Raw genomic sequence first — 17648 nt, 5'->3', positions numbered from 1 at the left:
TCCCACCCACCCAGTCACCGTCTCCCACTCACCCAGTCACCGTCTCCCACTCACCCAGTCACCGTCTCCCACTCACCCAGTCACCGTCTCCCACTCACCCAGTCACCGTCTCCCACTCACCCAGTCACCGTCTCCCACCCATCCAGTCACCGTCTCCCACCCATCCAGTCACCGTCTCCCACCCATCCAGTCATCGTCTCCCACCCAGTCACCGTCACCCACCCAGTCACTGTCACCCACCCAGTCACTGTCACCCACCCAGTCACTGTCACCCACCCAGTCACTGTCACCCACCCAGTCACTGTCACCCACCCAGTCACTGTCACCCACCCAGTCACTGTCACCCACCCAGTCACTGTCTCCCACCCAGTCACTGTCTCCCACCCAGTCATTGTCTCCCACCCAGTCATTGTCTCCCACCCAGTCATTGTCTCCCACCCAGTCACTGTCTCCCACCCAGTCACCGTCTCCCACCCACCCAGTCACCGTCTCCCACCCACCCAGTCACCGTCTCCCACCCACCCAGTCACCGTCTCCCACCCACCCAGTCACCGTCTCCCACCCACCCAGTCACCGTCTCCCACCCACCCAGTCACCGTCTCCCACCCACCCAGTCACCGTCTCCCACCCACCCAGTCACCGTCTCCCACCCACCCAGTCACCGTCTCCCACCCACCCAGTCACCGTCTCCCACCCACCCAGTCACCGTCTCCCACCCACCCAGTCACCGTCTCCCACCCACCCAGTCACCGTCTCCCACCCACCCAGTCACCGTCTCCCACCCACCCAGTCACCGTCTCCCACCCACCTAGTCACTGTCTCCCACCCAGCCAGTCACTGTCTCCCACCCAGTCACTGTCTCCCACCCAGTCACTGTCACCCACCCAGTCATTGTCTCCCACCCAGTCATTGTCTCCCACCCAGTCACCGTCTCCCACCCACCCAGTCACCGTCTCCCACCCACCCAGTCACCGTCTCCCACCCACCCAGTCACCGTCTCCCACCCACCCAGTCACCGTCTCCCACCCACCCAGTCACCGTCTCCCACCCACCCAGTCACTGTCTCCCACCCAGCCAGTCACTGTCTCCCACCCAGTCACTGTCTCCCACCCAGTCACTGTCACCCACCCAGTCATTGTCTCCCACCCAGTCATTGTCTCCCACCCAGTCATTGTCTCCCACCCAGTCATTGTCTCCCACCCAGTCATTGTCTCCCACCCAGTCACCGTCTCCCACCCAGTCACTGTCTCCCACCCAGTCACCGTCTCCCACCCAGTCACCGTCTCCCACCCACCCAGTCACCGTCTCCCACCCACCCAGTCACCGTCTCCCACCCACCCAGTCACCGTCTCCCACCCACCCAGTCACCGTCTCCCACCCACCCAGTCACCGTCTCCCACCCACCCAGTCACCGTCTCCCACCCACCCAGTCACCGTCTCCCACCCACCCAGTCACCGTCTCCCACCCACCCAGTCACCGTCTCCCACCCACCTAGTCACTGTCTCCCACCCAGCCAGTCACTGTCTCCCACCCAGTCACTGTCACCCACCCAGTCACTGTCACCCACCCAGTCATTGTCTCCCACCCAGTCATTGTCTCCCACCCAGTCATTGTCTCCCACCCAGTCATTGTCTCCCACCCAGTCACTGTCTCCCACCCAGTCACTGTCTCCCACCCAGTCACCGTCTCCCACCCAGTCACCGTCTCCCACCCACCCAGTCACCGTCTCCCACCCACCCAGTCACCGTCTCCCACCCACCCAGTCACCGTCTCCCACCCACCCAGTCACCGTCTCCCACCCACCCAGTCACCGTCTCCCACCCACCCAGTCACCGTCTCCCACCCACCCAGTCACCGTCTCCCACCCACCCAGTCACCGTCTCCCACCCACCCAGTCACCGTCTCCCACCCAGTCACTGTCACCCACCCAGTCATTGTCTCCCACCCAGTCATTGTCTCCCACCCAGTCATTGTCTCCCACCCAGTCACTGTCTCCCACCCAGTCACCGTCTCCCACCCACCCAGTCACCGTCTCCCACCCACCCAGTCACCGTCTCCCACCCACCCAGTCACCGTCTCCCACCCACCCAGTCACCGTCTCCCACCCACCCAGTCACCGTCTCCCACCCACCCAGTCACCGTCTCCCACCCAGTCACCGTCTCCCACCCACCCAGTCACCGTCTCCCACCCACCCAGTCACCGTCTCCCACCCACCCAGTCACCGTCTCCCACCCACACAGTCACCGTCTCCTACCCACCCAGTCACTGTCTCCCACCCAGTCACTGTCTCCCACCCAGTCATTGTCTCCCACCCAGTCATTGTCTCCCACCCAGTCATTGTCTCCCACCCAGCCAGTCACTGTCTCCCACCCAGCCAGTCACTGTCTCCCACCCAGCCAGTCACTGTCTCCCACCCAGCCAGTCACTGTCTCCCACCCAGCCAGTCACTGTCTCCCACCCAGCCAGTCACTGTCTCCCACCCAGCCAGTCACTGTCTCCCACCCAGCCAGTCACTGTCTCCCACCCAGCCAGTCACTGTCTCCCACCCATCCAGTCACCGTCTCCCACCCAGCCAGTCACCGTCTCCCACCCAGCCAGTCACCGTCTCCCACCCAGCCAGTCACCGTCTCCCACCCAGCCAGTCACCGTCTCCCATCCATCCAGTCACCGTCTCCCACCCATCCAGTCACCGTCTCCCACCCATCCAGTCACCGTCTCCCACCCATCCAGTCACCGTCTCCCACCCATCCAGTCACCGTCTCCCACCCATCCAGTCACCGTCTCCCACCCATCCAGTCACCGTCTCCCACCCATCCAGTCACCGTCTCCCACCCATCCAGTCACCGTCTCCCACCCATCCAGTCACCGTCTCCCACCCATCCAGTCATTGTCTCCGCCAGTCACTGTCTCCCACCCAGCCAGTCACTGTCTCCCACCCAGCCAGTCACTGTCTCCCACCCAGCCAGTCACTGTCTCCCACCCAGCCAGTCACTGTCTCCCACCCAGCCAGTCACTGTCTCCCACCCAGCCAGTCACTGTCTCCCACCCAGCCAGTCACTGTCTCCCACCCAGCCAGTCACTGTCTCCCACCCAGCCAGTCACTGTCTCCCACCCAGCCAGTCACTGTCTCCCACCCAGCCAGTCACTGTCTCCCACCCAGCCAGTCACTGTCTAAAACCGTCATTCGCTCACTCACTCACCCACCGTCATTCACTCACCCACCCACCCACCGTCATTCACTCAACCGTCATTCATTCATTCACTCACCCACCCACCCACCGTCATTCATTCATTCACTCACCCACCCACCGTCATTCATTCATTCACTCACCCACCCACCCACCGTCATTCATTCATTCACTCACCCACCCACCGTATTTCATTAATTCACTCAAACCGTCATTCATTCACTCACCCACCCACCCACCGTCATTCACTCACCCACCCACCTTCATTCATTCACTCACCCACCCACCTTCATTCATTCACTCACCCACCCACCTTCATTCATTCACTCACCCACCCACCTACCGTCATTCATTCACTCACTCACCCACCCACCGTCATTCATTCCACTCCTGGGAAGATTGTTAACTGTCTTGAATGTTTTCCACTTTTGAATAATCTTTCTCACTGTAGAATGATGGACTTTAAATTGTTTGGAAAGGGCCATGTAATCCTTCCCAGATTGATGGGCAGCAACAATTGCTTCTCTAAGATCATTGCTGATGTATTTCCTGATGTAGAAAATAAGCCGGTTTCTAGCTCAAGGAGCTGCGCTGCATGTGTGATAATCAGTAGAAATGTATTGATTTAGTTTCTCCGGTGACAGAAATGGGCACTATATGAGGGATATTAGGGTAGCCTCCAGGGGGAAGTGCGTCAGCAATATCACAGATAAAATAACAGCTGAAATGTAAGCACATAAGTCCAATAAGAAGCTAGTGTATGGCGTGGAGTGTACTGTTTACTCACGATCAGTCGCCATGTCCCTTATCCTCGTGGCCACAAATTTGCAGTGAAGCTCAGCGTTTCTGTCGGCGTCTTGTCCAATCCTGGGATAGCAGCAGGGTGAAGGTGGATCGGTGTGACGTCCAGACCTGGAGAAACGATGAAACTCACCAGCCAAAAATTGAATAAAAAAACTTTATTAGGCTACATAAAAAATGTGAACATCCACATGGAGAACCTAGCTCCTCCTCCCACGCGTTTCACGCCGTCAGTGGCGCTTTCTCAAGGAGCATGACGAGAGGAGGGGAAGTACTATTTAAATCCTTTTTCTCTGATTAAAACATTGCACATATCTGTGTGCTATACATATGGTCTATGTAATAGCAATTATGTGGACTGAGCACGGACAGACATAATTAAAGGAAAAAACAGGTGCACCAAAGAAGGGAATCCTGAATAAATGAACCCCTGAAATATAGCTTGTAATCAACAATTAGTAAAACATTAATAATCTAGTATAGATTGAAATATACTGTTTCGAATGATTTAATAAATAATAAACATATATTTAGTGTCATAATAATTAACCATCATTATGGTGTATTAAAATATGTTATCATCAGTATGATTTATAATCTATAGTAATTAACTAAAAGGTGTTGATGAACTTTGGCTTTTATAGAGGTGGTCACACTTGCTGATGATCAATTAATCAAGGGCATTTGATTAGCAGCACCTGTCTGCTACTTGGCATCTTCATTCCTATGGGAGCAATAAGAGTGTACAGTACTTAGTTTTTCACACATGGCGTCTCCATTTTGGCTTTATTTTTGTTAAATAAATCATGACACGGTGTTACATGTCATGTGTTGTTGTTCATCTGAGGTTGTATTTACCCAATTTTAAGACCTGCTAAGGAAAGATGATTGTTATTATGTCCTGATATGTAAAACCATGGAATTCAAAGAGGGTGTACTTTCTTTTTCACACAACTATATGGGAAGGGTTGGAAAGGTAACCACTGTTTGTTTTGCTCTTGCAGGATGGAACAATCTATCATCCGCATTCCGGCATGTGCCTCAGTTCATACCGTAAATCCGATGGCCGAGGTGACGTGCAGATGAACGCTTGTAACGTTGCAGATAAAAATCAGCTGTGGAAGTTTGAGAGGTAGAAGGACTGCAGGCAACCAGTCAGCATGGACTAAGAACTGAATGGACATTCTTAACTCAAGCTGATTTGCCTCCAAAAAGACTTGTTGCTCTCCACTATTTAATTGCATCTACCGGACAGAATTGTAGCAGAACTCATTGACACCATTTAGATATTTTTCACGATGTTCTGAAGTGCCTTTTACGCAATGCAGGCTGCATTAAACTCGTTACACACAGACAAGCACTCGTGAGAGTTTAAGAGGTTTTAAAGCAAGTGCTTGAATGGGACTCAACAAATTTGCTAAATCCTTCCCATTGGTGTTTTCATGTGTTTTTTGGTTTTTTTGTGCAACATGAAACTCACAACTCTTGTGTGGTGGATTTGTATCGAGTGAAGGTATAAAGATGTCCTGTATCTTGTGGCAGCTTCATGCATTGCATCGCATATCTCTACCACAAGATTCTGTGCCAATGTTTGTGTGACATGTCACTGTATATCATAATATGATAGTAAGAAATCACACATGTTGGAAGACCCTACTGTACTTCTGGGAGAGATTCCCTCCCCTTTTCCCCACTTCCACCTGACTTGATTGGAAGTGCCACTGGTTCTAGTGGTCAGAATAGACAGAAGCTCTAACCTGTTAGCCACAGAAATGGCATACTGTCTAAGTACAAAAGGTAAGCAGTTCTGCTTTGAGCATTAAAGACACTTATTAGAAACGGATCACTTTTGCAGCTGATTGTTACTTTGCAATAATACACACGAATACTGTACAGACTTTAGATCTGCACCCATCGGTGCAGCCCCCATTACATTATGGTAATGTATGTATGTTACTGATTTTGTATGTACAGCACCCCCACCCCAAAAAATAGTTCCTGCACTGTTTATACCTGCATTTTATGCAATGCCTGTGTCAAATTACAGACTTGTTTCTATGCAACTTAGTATGCATATTTAAAGATAAATATCATGTACAGGTTTCTGGAAAATCTGATGCAGAAAAACAGAAAGGTAAATAAAAAATAAAAAAAGATTATATATTTTTTTCTAGATTTGGTACATAAAGAGTTTTGGGAAAAAGAATTAGAAATAATGATGGATGAATGGATTTTTAAACTACTGATCATCATTTTAATGGACCTATTAATGTTACCATGTACAGTACATGTAATTTAATTTAAATTTGTTATAAAATAAGAAAAATAAGTACTGGGAAATAAAATATGCTTTTTTTTTCCAATGAGCTGTTTTGTGGCAAATGCTTTTATTTATTATACAAAGTAATACAAGTTTGTACACTATTGCAGTGGTTTCATTACGTAAACCATAAAGGCCCAGTTTTAAAAAGTGTTACTCCAGAAAGTGTCTTATGACACTGGAAGCATCTTCTGGCCCATTCCTTAAGGTATCTTTCCATCACTGGGAGGGATCTTGTGGAATAGCAACACTATGGGCCAATAATGTTCCTTCTGAGTTCAGCTCTTGCCATCTGTCCTTGATGCTGGTGCTTTTTTTTTTTTTCCCTGGGAGGCAAAGATTGCAATAAAGAGTCATTGTCAAGGTCAGACCGAGCAGTCACTGCGCATCAGATACCAATAATGTTACCTCTTTGCTGCGAGAGGGGCTAAAAATGCAACTTGAACACGTTTTTAATATTTTTTTTTTTTTTTTAAGACCTCAATTTCCTAAGTTTGTTCAATAAGTCCTATTACAGTCATACATACCATTTGATCCGATGAAACAAAGATTTTGTTAGTATGTTATTGTATGTATATTTGTATTCATACGGCACCAACAACGAACACGGCCCTTTACAGAAAAAAAGGACCATGGAGTAGATGGAATAAGCGTACCAAATGTAAGAGCAGGTGGAAGAGAAAGGGAATCCCTGCAGCAGAGAGATCGCAATGTAAGCGCTGCAGGGCAGGGATTGTTAATGGCCATCACTCTCCAGTAAATGGACCATACAGATGTAGCCAACTTTATTGCAGCTTGTGCCTGGCTGCAGCAGGACATGCACAACGTGCCAGCGGGAGCTGCAGTCATTGTTTTTAATCAACCACGCATGAGGAAAAAGGGAGGTTATCGCACCAATTCACCCACGGGAGCGTGCCGCGGGCTGCAATAAGGGCAACATCTTTATATTGGTCATCATCAAATACTTTTCTCATTGTGCCCCCCCACAAAATTAGCCCAGTACAGATTCTTGAATATCTACTACATGATTGGATTCAAATATGCCATCCTATTCTGGAAGTGACCAGGAAGTGTGAGGTTGCTTACATTTCCCTTGTCACGGTAACTTGTGAAGGCACCCAAAAGCACAATATTACTCAGACAATCTCCTCCAGAATACATCAAACCCAGCTAACTTCTGGAAGGTTATCAACAACATATTCCAGCCTTCTAACCATCAACACCAAGTAATATCACTAAGGGGGATATTACTCTGACAAACCCCACCGACATTGTAAATGCATTAATTGATTACTTTGTGGGGTGTGCTACTAACTTATTAGTGAAACGCAACCAAACCACAAACCTGAATCTCATCCTGGGAGTACCCATATAGCCCCACTCCCTCCCAACACTGCCCACAATTTTCAATTTGGCCTAGTATTCGAAGAGGAGATTACACAAGCGCTCCTCAAATTAAAACTAAGCAGCCAATGTGGACCTGACTCCCTACAATCTAGGTTCCTAAGACTTGGTGCCCCAGCAATTGCCAAACCAATTGCTTCCATACTCAACTCTATCCTGTCTGCAGGTCATATCCCTAAGACCTGGAAAACTGCCAGAGTTGTCCAAATCTTCAAAAGTGGGGACAAAAACACTGTCTAACTACAGGCCAATCTCCCAATCCTATCTAAAGTCATGGAAAAATGTGTCCCAATTAAGCGATTACTATAACAAGACAAATTTCCCTAGCCAATTCCAATCTGGCTTTCGTCCCAAACACTCTACCGTAACTACCCTGCTAAAAGTTTGCAATGAAATCCAGTGTGGAATGGAACAGGGTCAACTCACTGGTGCAATATTCCTAGATTTTGCAAAGGCTTTTGATACTGTTGATACTGTTGCTTAACAAAATCCAGAGCACTAGAATAGGGAAGCATGCTTTAAACTGGTTTCAGTCCTACCTATCAGGTAGATCCCAACATGTGTCCATCTCAGGCTCTAACTCCAACCCCCTGGATATCACCTGTGGTGTCCCGCAAGGCTCTGTTCTGGGGCCCCTACTCTTCTCAGTGTTCATTAATGATCTTCCCACAGCTTGTAAGGAAGCCTCAATACACATGTATGCAGATGATACAATCCTATATGAACACACCCATAGCATCTCTGACCTTCAACACATACTTCAGTCTGACTTTTTGAGACTCGAAAACTGGATTTCCCACAACAAACTGTTTTTAAACACTAACAAGACTGTAACAATGGTATTTGGGACCAAGACTACATTTTTAAAGCTTTCAGTGACTGAGCTCCAGATCAGAACCAACGCTAACACCTTTTACTAGTTTTAAATACCTGGGAATATGATTTGACTCCCACTTAACATTTGGAATGCACATTGATACCCTGACATCCAAAACTTATGCCAAACTAGGTGTACTTTACAGGAACAAATCCTCTCTAAGCCTTCTGGTCAGAACGCGTATTGCACAGCAGATGAAAATGCCAATTATCGACTATGGAGACACAGTATATGGCTTGGCACCCCAAACCCACCTTGGCAAACTTGACACCCTCTACAATTCAATTTGTCATTTCGTTCTCCAAAGCAACTACAACACACATCACTGCGAAATGCTCAAAGAACTAGATTGGTCATCACTCGAGACTAGGCGCAAAGTTCACCTTTCCTGTCTTGCCTTCAAATACTTTCTGGGCAAGCTACCCACCTATCTGAACAAGCTCCTCACCCCTACCACATGCAGCACTTATCATATGAGATCTGACTCCAAAAGACTGTTCATGGTCACAAGGCTCAATAAAGTATCCGGCCGCTCCTCCTTCTCTTACCGTGCACCCCAAAACTGGAACAACCTACCAGAGACTCTCACATCCACCACCAGTTCCAGTTCTTTCAAAACCAAGGCTGTCTCGCATTTTAATCTGGTCTGTAACTGTTACATAAGCCTATAATATATATCTTCTCTAACTGTGCATGCAATGTATTGTATATAATGTATACCCTGTTCATTTATGTAACTGTATTTGTAACCATGTATTATTTGTCATATTAACTATGCCCAGGACATACTTGAAAACGAGTGGTAACTCTCAATGTATTACTTCCTGGTAAAACATTTTATAAATAAATAAATAAGGGTTATAATATACACAAATAACTGGGTTGAATTGAACACGACTTAGATATAATAAATATAGTTAATTCCTTAAAGAAGGTGAACACACAAGATTGCACAAATAACATACAAGAATATAACACTTACTTAGGGTTTGGGCAATGAAGCAATCAGGTACAGAATTGGCAATTCATTCAGGCATCAGGTATCCAGTAGATGTAATAACGAAGACCCTGGGTATAGGGCTTACACTGGTTTATATGGGATTCCAGTCCTATACCCTAGCATTGGGTGCCAGGCATTGGTTAACAATTACCTGCACCCAATCCCTCTGTGCCAGCAAACGTGGGAAGCATTGTTGGACCATGCCCCCAGCTAGTTGGCACATGCACACATTTTCCACCTGGGGTCTCATTTCACTAGCCCCACACTAAAGGAAAGACGCCTTACAGTCTACCAGACTTGTATCTGGTCAGGAAATCTTTTGTCTGTAAGTGTGAATTACAGCACTTGCAGACCACTCAAGCTCTGCGTTTCTCCGCCCTATTGTACACAATCTGAGGGATGAAGCCTTTGTTCAGGGTGTCTGTTGTAGACAACTGGTCGCCCCCTTGAGCATTAACATTTTGCAGAGCCAGTATCTTTCGCGGGCTATTATACCAGACCCCAAATACAATACATTTCTTAATATCTAAACATATTAAAATAATCCGTTCGGCTGGGCCGAGCGGGTTGAAACTTGCCAGACCCTCATGCCGGAGGGGACTCTCCATGGTGGCCAAGTTTCAGCTCGCTGCGACCCACCGGACCGGAGTTACACAAATGCAGTTTTAAAAGCATATTTATAAACGAGGTTTTTTCTGCCATGCAAGTTAATGGCAGAAACCCAAACTTTACAATTACCCTGACTCGGTTCTGTTGCTCCGAGAGGGTCGGTATTTGCCATGCAATCATGCCGGAACTATGACTACATGGTGACCGACTATCAGCCCTCTAGGTTGAACAGAACCGGAGTTATGGGTTCCATGTTTCTGCTCATTCTGACTTAGACGTTTTTACCTTGCGGCTTTTACCTCCGCCATTAGAGTCAATGGTACGACCCTCGGAGCGAGTGCGACCCTTTACCAGGGTCATTGATTGTCGGACCCGGTTGGGGTCGAGGGAGGGGGTTCCTAGGATCTAGGGGCAAAAATAATTTTATTCTGGGTTGCCCTAGAACCTAAGTTTCCCACGCCAATTGAACCTGAACTTGGCCGGGGAGTGATCAAAGCTCTTCAAGATAATGTTTCCACTTTTGCGGTCTGCGGTTTGGATGGCTGCCAGCCCGTTCCTGGATGTCTGAGTGGAGGAATCCCCATTGAAACACATTGCTCCATTGACTTTCAATGGGGAACCACCGCTCCTCCTCTCGGGCGCCACCTGCAGGTCTTCTACGAAAACGGGCCCAAATCTCCATAGGATTACATGGAGCTGTAATGGCGACCTATGGAGAGACTGCAAAATGGAGCCTGCAAAGGCGGGAAAAAGGAACAAACGGCTATAATCACTAAACTAACATTAACCCTTTCCCTCCCGACTGGATCCCAGTGAGTGTTGGTGCAGACACTGGAATGGGGAAAATACATATTCACAGGGGAATACACAGTTGGTGCTGAAGCAGGGGCATAAACACAGTACTGGACCTCAGTCCAGTTAATCCCTCGCCTCCCAGGTGAGGGCAGGGGGTGGCCAAATACCGGGCCAAACCCCCTCTCCCACGACATCCCTGTAGGTGGTACTTCTTGGTAATAGCAAGGTATTAAATATACCAAGAAGGGCATAGACTTTGAGCCAGATCATGGAGCAAGTAATTTTTCTGTACATTACGCCCCAAGCAATATTATGTAAGTATTTATATAGTACTGTATATCTTTTATATGTATATAAAATATACGGTACGGTGGCAGTCCTTCACCCAGAGTGTACTAATGGCAGTGTTTTGTTGTGACATGTTTACGGTTTATCTCTTGTAATTAATGCCTTCAAAAACTGTCGCCTATAAGTATTTTTATATATTATTTTAAAGTCAGTTTGCAAACCTGGTGAGCTGAGACTTGGGCGTTATTTGTTTTCCTCTGGATACTCCCTTTTTATCTGATGTCCTATTACTTTTACTGGCTCTGATAAAGCCAGGGTGGGATAAAGGTAAATAAAACACTTGAGAAACACGCCCTCAGTTAAGAGGCCCTGAGAAATGAATTTGTGCTGAAAAGCTGTGTAATACGGCACGATAACCTTATAGGGGTCCATGTTAAAATGGATAAGAAGTAGAGAATGTGTGTGTTCATTTGCATGGCATTAGCCAGAATATCTGGCTGCAGGGGAAGCACTGTTTGCTTAGCGATAATGGGGAAGGACAAGGTGGCAGACCTGTCTGACACATGCAAATGCGCCACAAGTGATAATTTAATTTACTGTACACTGTACGCGTAGGGTTTTTGTCACTTGTTTACCGATCATAACTTTTTTTTTTTAATGTCCGCTTACGTTCCATAAAATAAAAGCTGTCACATGTTGGCCTTTGTAATGAAAGAAGGAAGCCAATTAGATTAACCCTCTCACTGCCAGGGGACCAGCAATGGATTGTGTTGCAGGCCTGACTGGGAGGAAATGGGTTAAGGAAGCTAAATGCATTGTTACATTCTTTACAATGTTTTTTTTTTGGTCATCTATGTGGGAATGCCCCTTTAAACAGGGTTGCCAAATGTCACCACTAAATCTGGTTGAGACTGCAACATGCCTGGAATTTGAAAACAACTTTTTTTTTTATTAGCAGGCAATTGTAGACAGAGGAAAGAATAGGACAAGACCGGAACAAAGTTAGGTCAGCTTCCTGTTAACCTTGCTGCTACAATACAGATGTAGCAAGACTTACTGATACCATGACCGCATGAAATAAAGTGCAATTCGCTGGCACTTCATTACATGTTGCGGCCCTGTGGCCGTGGCTGAGCCGCGGCTGCCAAATAGTGTTTTGCAGCTGCTGTAGTACTTTGCAATAACTATAGGCGGTGTTAGTGTGTGTTTAAGCTAAATTCAATGTCCTGTATTCTGAGCCTATTGCTACAGTAATGCACATTTTGTACTGTTCTATGTAATGTAACCCATCCCTTATTCCCATACACTCATTCAATGCTAGGAAACTTCAGATAACAGTCTCTTTGTAAATTATAATTTACTAGCTGAGAGACCCGGCGTTGCCCAGGATTAAAATTTCCCGCTCCCTCCTCTCTCCACTCCCCCATCTCTTTCTCCGCTCCCCCCGTCTTTCTCCGCTCCCCCCTCTCTGTCTGCTCCCCCCCTGCGCAGCTGCGGTCATCTCCCCCCCACCCCCCTGTGCAGCTCCGGTCATCCCCCCTCCCTGCACTGCACCGGTCGTCCGTCCCCCCTGAGCAGCTCTGGTCCCACCCCCCTGCGCAGCACACAGTGTCACACACACAGTGAGACACACACACACACACACACACACACACACACACACATACACACACAGTGTCACACACACACACACAGTGTCACACACACACATGCAGTGTCACACACACACACACGCAGTGTCACACACACACACACGCAGTGTCACACACACACAGTGCAGTCAGTTGGAGTCTCTTCTCCAGACCGGAGATGCAGCTGAAGTAAGAATCAATTTCCCCCTGCACCGGTCAAACACTGTGGCCATGCAAAGCTCCCTCATACACAGCTCCATTGACTGAGACACCTAAGGTGACCTTGCTGTATACACAGAAGCGCAAGACAGACTTTTTGGAAGTTTTGGAGTCTCTTGCCTGTGCTGTCTCTGGCTCCCTCCAGTCTGTAAGGAGGGGCTCTCACCATGGGGTTAAATGCATCCAGCTCTGGTGTGAGTGCACACTCCTCACGTTTTGGAATTCCTGGCTCTGTGGCTGCTGTGAGTATTGGGGAGCGTTGGGGGCGGGAGGAGCGTGTGTTACTGACTGGTGTGGCTGTAAATGTGGTTGGGTGAGGTCATAGAAGTAAGCAAGTCAATGAGAGGCGTGCGGGGGCGGGGCCGGGCCACGGACCAATGTGATTGGCCAGAGGCTGAGTGACAGACCGACGGACCAATCAGATTGCCCATAAGGACAGCAAACATACAACGTTTTCAATTATATAGATATAGATTTATTAAATTAGAGATCTGTTTAATAATATACATCTAAGATTTAAGAAAATATTTATTGCTTTGTACAATAACCTAAATAACAAAGATTCGGGAGAAACAATACAACCTTCTTCCACCAACATGCCGTTACTGTCTCTTGTACAGTTTCACCTGTAAGATAATGGAGAAATAGATGCATTCATTAAACACTGTGTTGCCTTGTTTGAACATAACGCTGCGCACTCTTTGTATACTGTATGGAATACATATGCATTACATTGAATTTGTGAGCATGCGTGGTATCTGCAGGGGGTTGAGAGGATTAGAATTGAAGGGTATATAGTTAAGGTGGTTGAGAGGGGATGAAGCATACACTTTGTAAAAAATAAATAAAACCTTTTTATTTTCCAGTAAATTTGTATGATGCGTTTATAATCAGCACAACATTTATAATGAGCACATAAAGTTTAATAAATGCTTATCGCAATGAAAATGGCTGGGAATATGAAGTATTTTAATCAATCTGGTGCTTCAGGGGTTAATGTGATTACAATTTGATTAAAAAAAATACAAATAAATGTTTTATAGCATATTAAAACCTTGGCCAGGCCTAGCTTTACAATTGATAGAATCTAGAGATAAGAATATTTGTATTGCCAGAGATGGGATTAAATGTATGGCCCTTATTACACCCAAGTAAACAGCACGCTGTTAAAGGTACTTTCAAAGCATTGCTGGAAGGGTTCTACAGAGTGCCAAGGGGTGTGACTAACCCTATTGTTCACAAGCTATCATACAAGAAATCATTGGCCTGACAGCTATTCATAAGAGTAACAAATGGATATCTGTCACCGTTGCAATTAGATAAATCAAGTCATACCACACACTTCAGGAACAAGTGGCACCAAAGACAGATAACTGTTTCTCCTGCGAAAATAGACGTTAGGCTATCAAAGAGCGCAGATGCAACCGTGAAGATGACGCCTGTCAAAGTATTCTAGAAATAAAATTATGAAACCTTTTATATATTCAGTCAGACTTGAAGCGTCATGAGAAGAATTTTTTTTCGAAGTCATAAAACTGTCAGCCAGGTAGCCGATTTATGACAGGGATGGGTCTTATGTGTGTTTCAATGCAAGAAGGTCTGGACATAAATGTCCTATTTGAATAGAAAATCAGAAATCAAAAACAGGTGTGTTTTGGGATCAGATATGTGAATTCTCTTCTACTCTGGTGACCTCTCTGGGACACGACCTATGACATATAGTAACGTATTGTATAGGGATTTCTGTTTGTTTTATCTTTTTATTTTAAGAAACTGTTCTGCATTTATTGTAGCTATATGATCATGTAATAATCTTTTTATGTAATCTAAGCACTGTCTTTTTGTATATTAAAGCCAAACACTTTCAGTGATGCTTTGGACTCTAGCAAAAAAGAGGGGGGGTAGGGAGTGATCAACTAAATCATACTGATTGTAATGTAAATAAATGATAAATGTAATCGATAATTATCATAAACAATAGGTGCGACTGTGAATTGAAGTGAATCAGGGAAGCAAAAGGAGTACACAAATGTATGTGCTCCAAAAGAAAATTCACTTATGTGCACACTATGTGAGTATAAAATGTAACTTTTAATAAGTATACTTAAAACATGTATTACCGTAACACTAGATGTAGTAAACCTTAAAAATAGATTAAACAATATGTACACAAGCAACAGAGTTGGCCTAACGTATATATAAGTAAGTTCCAGTATGGAATAGTAACTGAAACCTGTTTGGCCAAACAAAGTGCAACCAGGCAAGGTGAGTCAAAGTAACTAGCATGCAATAGCACTGTGATCAATCAGCCACAAGCTGCAGCAGGGGTGCGGCTACAAAGTACCTATGAATAGTAATAATAGTATCAGTAGAGCCAGCCCTGCCAACTACACTGTTGTTAGGTATATGGCTATGCTAGTGGAAAAACAGTGCCCAACACTTGCAATTACTAGCACAGTGAATGATTAGCCAGATGGTATAGCAGGGATATGGCTGAATTGAGTCCATAGACATTGATAATATCCCTAAAGCCCACCCTGCTAGCTACTCTTTTTTTATATATATGGCTATGCTAGTAATAAGACTGGTAATGGCACACTGTATTAAAATAACCCCATGACAGGGGCTAGTGACATGATAACGCGTCCAACGCGCGTTTCCCTCCTACTATGGAGCTTCGTCAGGGACAATTTTGCATGGGAGGGGAAGCGGAAGCTATTTAAATGCTCAGGTCGTCATGGCGACCAGTGAACTCATCGCTATAGCGCATGCGCAAAAAGCGCCAGCGTTAGCTGCATAAATCACAAAAGATTACCTACATTAGACTGCTGGTGACAAAAATAAAGTAAATACACAGGATCATGTTGGTGCTGGGACTGTAGAACAGACATTCTGGCTAGAAGAGAGATCAGCAAAGAACGGCGCCGATCGCGGGATGCTCCCGCGCATGCGCAGAGTGATACACTACTTCACGAACATAACTAGCACATGCGCATGCTCAAAAACAGCCCCAATTGTCTATGCGCATGACAGGACTGTTGGCTTTAACAGCCAGTGAGTCCGTGTCAACGCGCATGCTTGTAGTAACATACTGTATCTGACTCACTTGGGCTGCATTGCGCATGTGTGAGTAGACATAGTTATCCTTCCACATCTCTATGTTGTTATTGCGCATGTGTAGGTAGACATATATTATTACCCCACATATCTTTGCTGTTATTGCGCATGCCCAAAGTAATATAAAAATTAAATGCCATAAGCAAGGTCCCATTGCCCTCAATGTATATTGTTGCCAAGCACAGCAAAATTTAAATAAAATAAATATGAATGAAGGTGATGATGAATGCAGCATTAGCCCCTCCAATGAAATCATGTCTCAAATACAGTGACAAGAAATGAAATAAACGCTAACTATTAAACACACAACTAATATAGTATCACTAATTATCATAGTACTTGTTGTGTGATTGGTTGTTACACATATCAATAATAGGCATGCATGCCTTGCAACCCTGACACCGATACATCCCCTTAACCGGACTCAGCCAAGTCTCAACACGGGCACGCTGATAATGGCTATGTACGAGTTTGTCACGTAGGTTTTTCGATCTCCTACTGGTGATATTAGGTCTGGGTCCAATAGCTTTAACCAAATCACCATCAGATAGAAGAAGGTGCCAAAGTCGGGCAAAGATTCTTTTTATCGCCCACCATCTTTTATTATAGGTACCGATGCATCTTATGATATTATCCTTACTTTTAGGTGTATTGGTGGACAAGAGAACGTCTCTATCACTATATAATGCTCTGTGATAGGCACGATGAAGTGTCTTCATTTTATACCCACGACCAAGGAACCGATCACGTAGTTCTTTGGACTGAAGAATAAATTGCTGAGTCGTGGAACAATTCCTGCGTAGACGAAGGTATTGTCCAGTCGGAATACCTGAAATGAGACTGGGCGGATGTTGACTTTGTGCCATCAACAATGTCTGTTCTACGGTCCCAGCACCAACATGATCCTGTGTATTTACTTTATTTTTGTCACCAGCAGTCTAATGTAGGTAATCTTTTGTGATTTATGCAGCTAACGCTGGCGCTTTTTGCACATGCGCTATAGCGATGAGTTCACTGGTCGCCATGACGACCTAAGCATTTAAATAGCTTCCGCTTCCCCTCCCATGCAAAATTGTCCCTGACGAAGCTCCATAGTAGGAGCGCGTTGGACGCGTTATCATGTCACTAGCCCCTGTCATGGGGTTATTTTAATACAGTGTGCCATTACCAGTCTTATTACTAGCATAGCCATATATATAAAAATAGAGTAGCTAGCAGGGTGGGCTTTAGGGATATTATCAATGTCTATGGACTCAATTCAGCCATATCCCTGCTATACCATCTGGCTAATCATTCACTGTGCTAGTAATTGCAAGTGTTGGGCACTGTTTTTCCACTAGCATAGCCATATACCTAACAACAGTGTAGTTGGCAAGGCTGGCTCTACTGATACTATT

The 17648-nt window shown here is 45.9% G+C and overlaps 1 protein-coding gene across 2 annotated transcripts in view; it reads left to right on the top strand.

The window, feature by feature from the left end:
* Positions 1-6357, top strand: part of GALNT4 (polypeptide N-acetylgalactosaminyltransferase 4) — a 47219-nt gene extending 40862 nt beyond the window's left edge. For both annotated transcript variants that reach the window (XM_075586032.1, XM_075586033.1), the window contains one exon: positions 4996-6357. In XM_075586032.1, coding sequence (XP_075442147.1) covers positions 4996-5127 — 132 coding nt within the window. In that variant the 3' untranslated portion in view covers positions 5128-6357. The remainder of the gene's footprint in view (positions 1-4995) is intronic.
* The last annotated feature ends 11291 nt before the right edge of the window (positions 6358-17648 follow it).

The sequence above is a fragment of the Ascaphus truei genome, chromosome 2 (genome assembly GCF_040206685.1).
Source record: "Ascaphus truei isolate aAscTru1 chromosome 2, aAscTru1.hap1, whole genome shotgun sequence".
NCBI classification, from domain to species: Eukaryota; Metazoa; Chordata; class Amphibia; order Anura; family Ascaphidae; genus Ascaphus; species Ascaphus truei.
The sequence above is the reverse complement of the archived record's forward strand: the minus strand, read 5'-3'. Positions and strand labels throughout refer to the sequence as shown.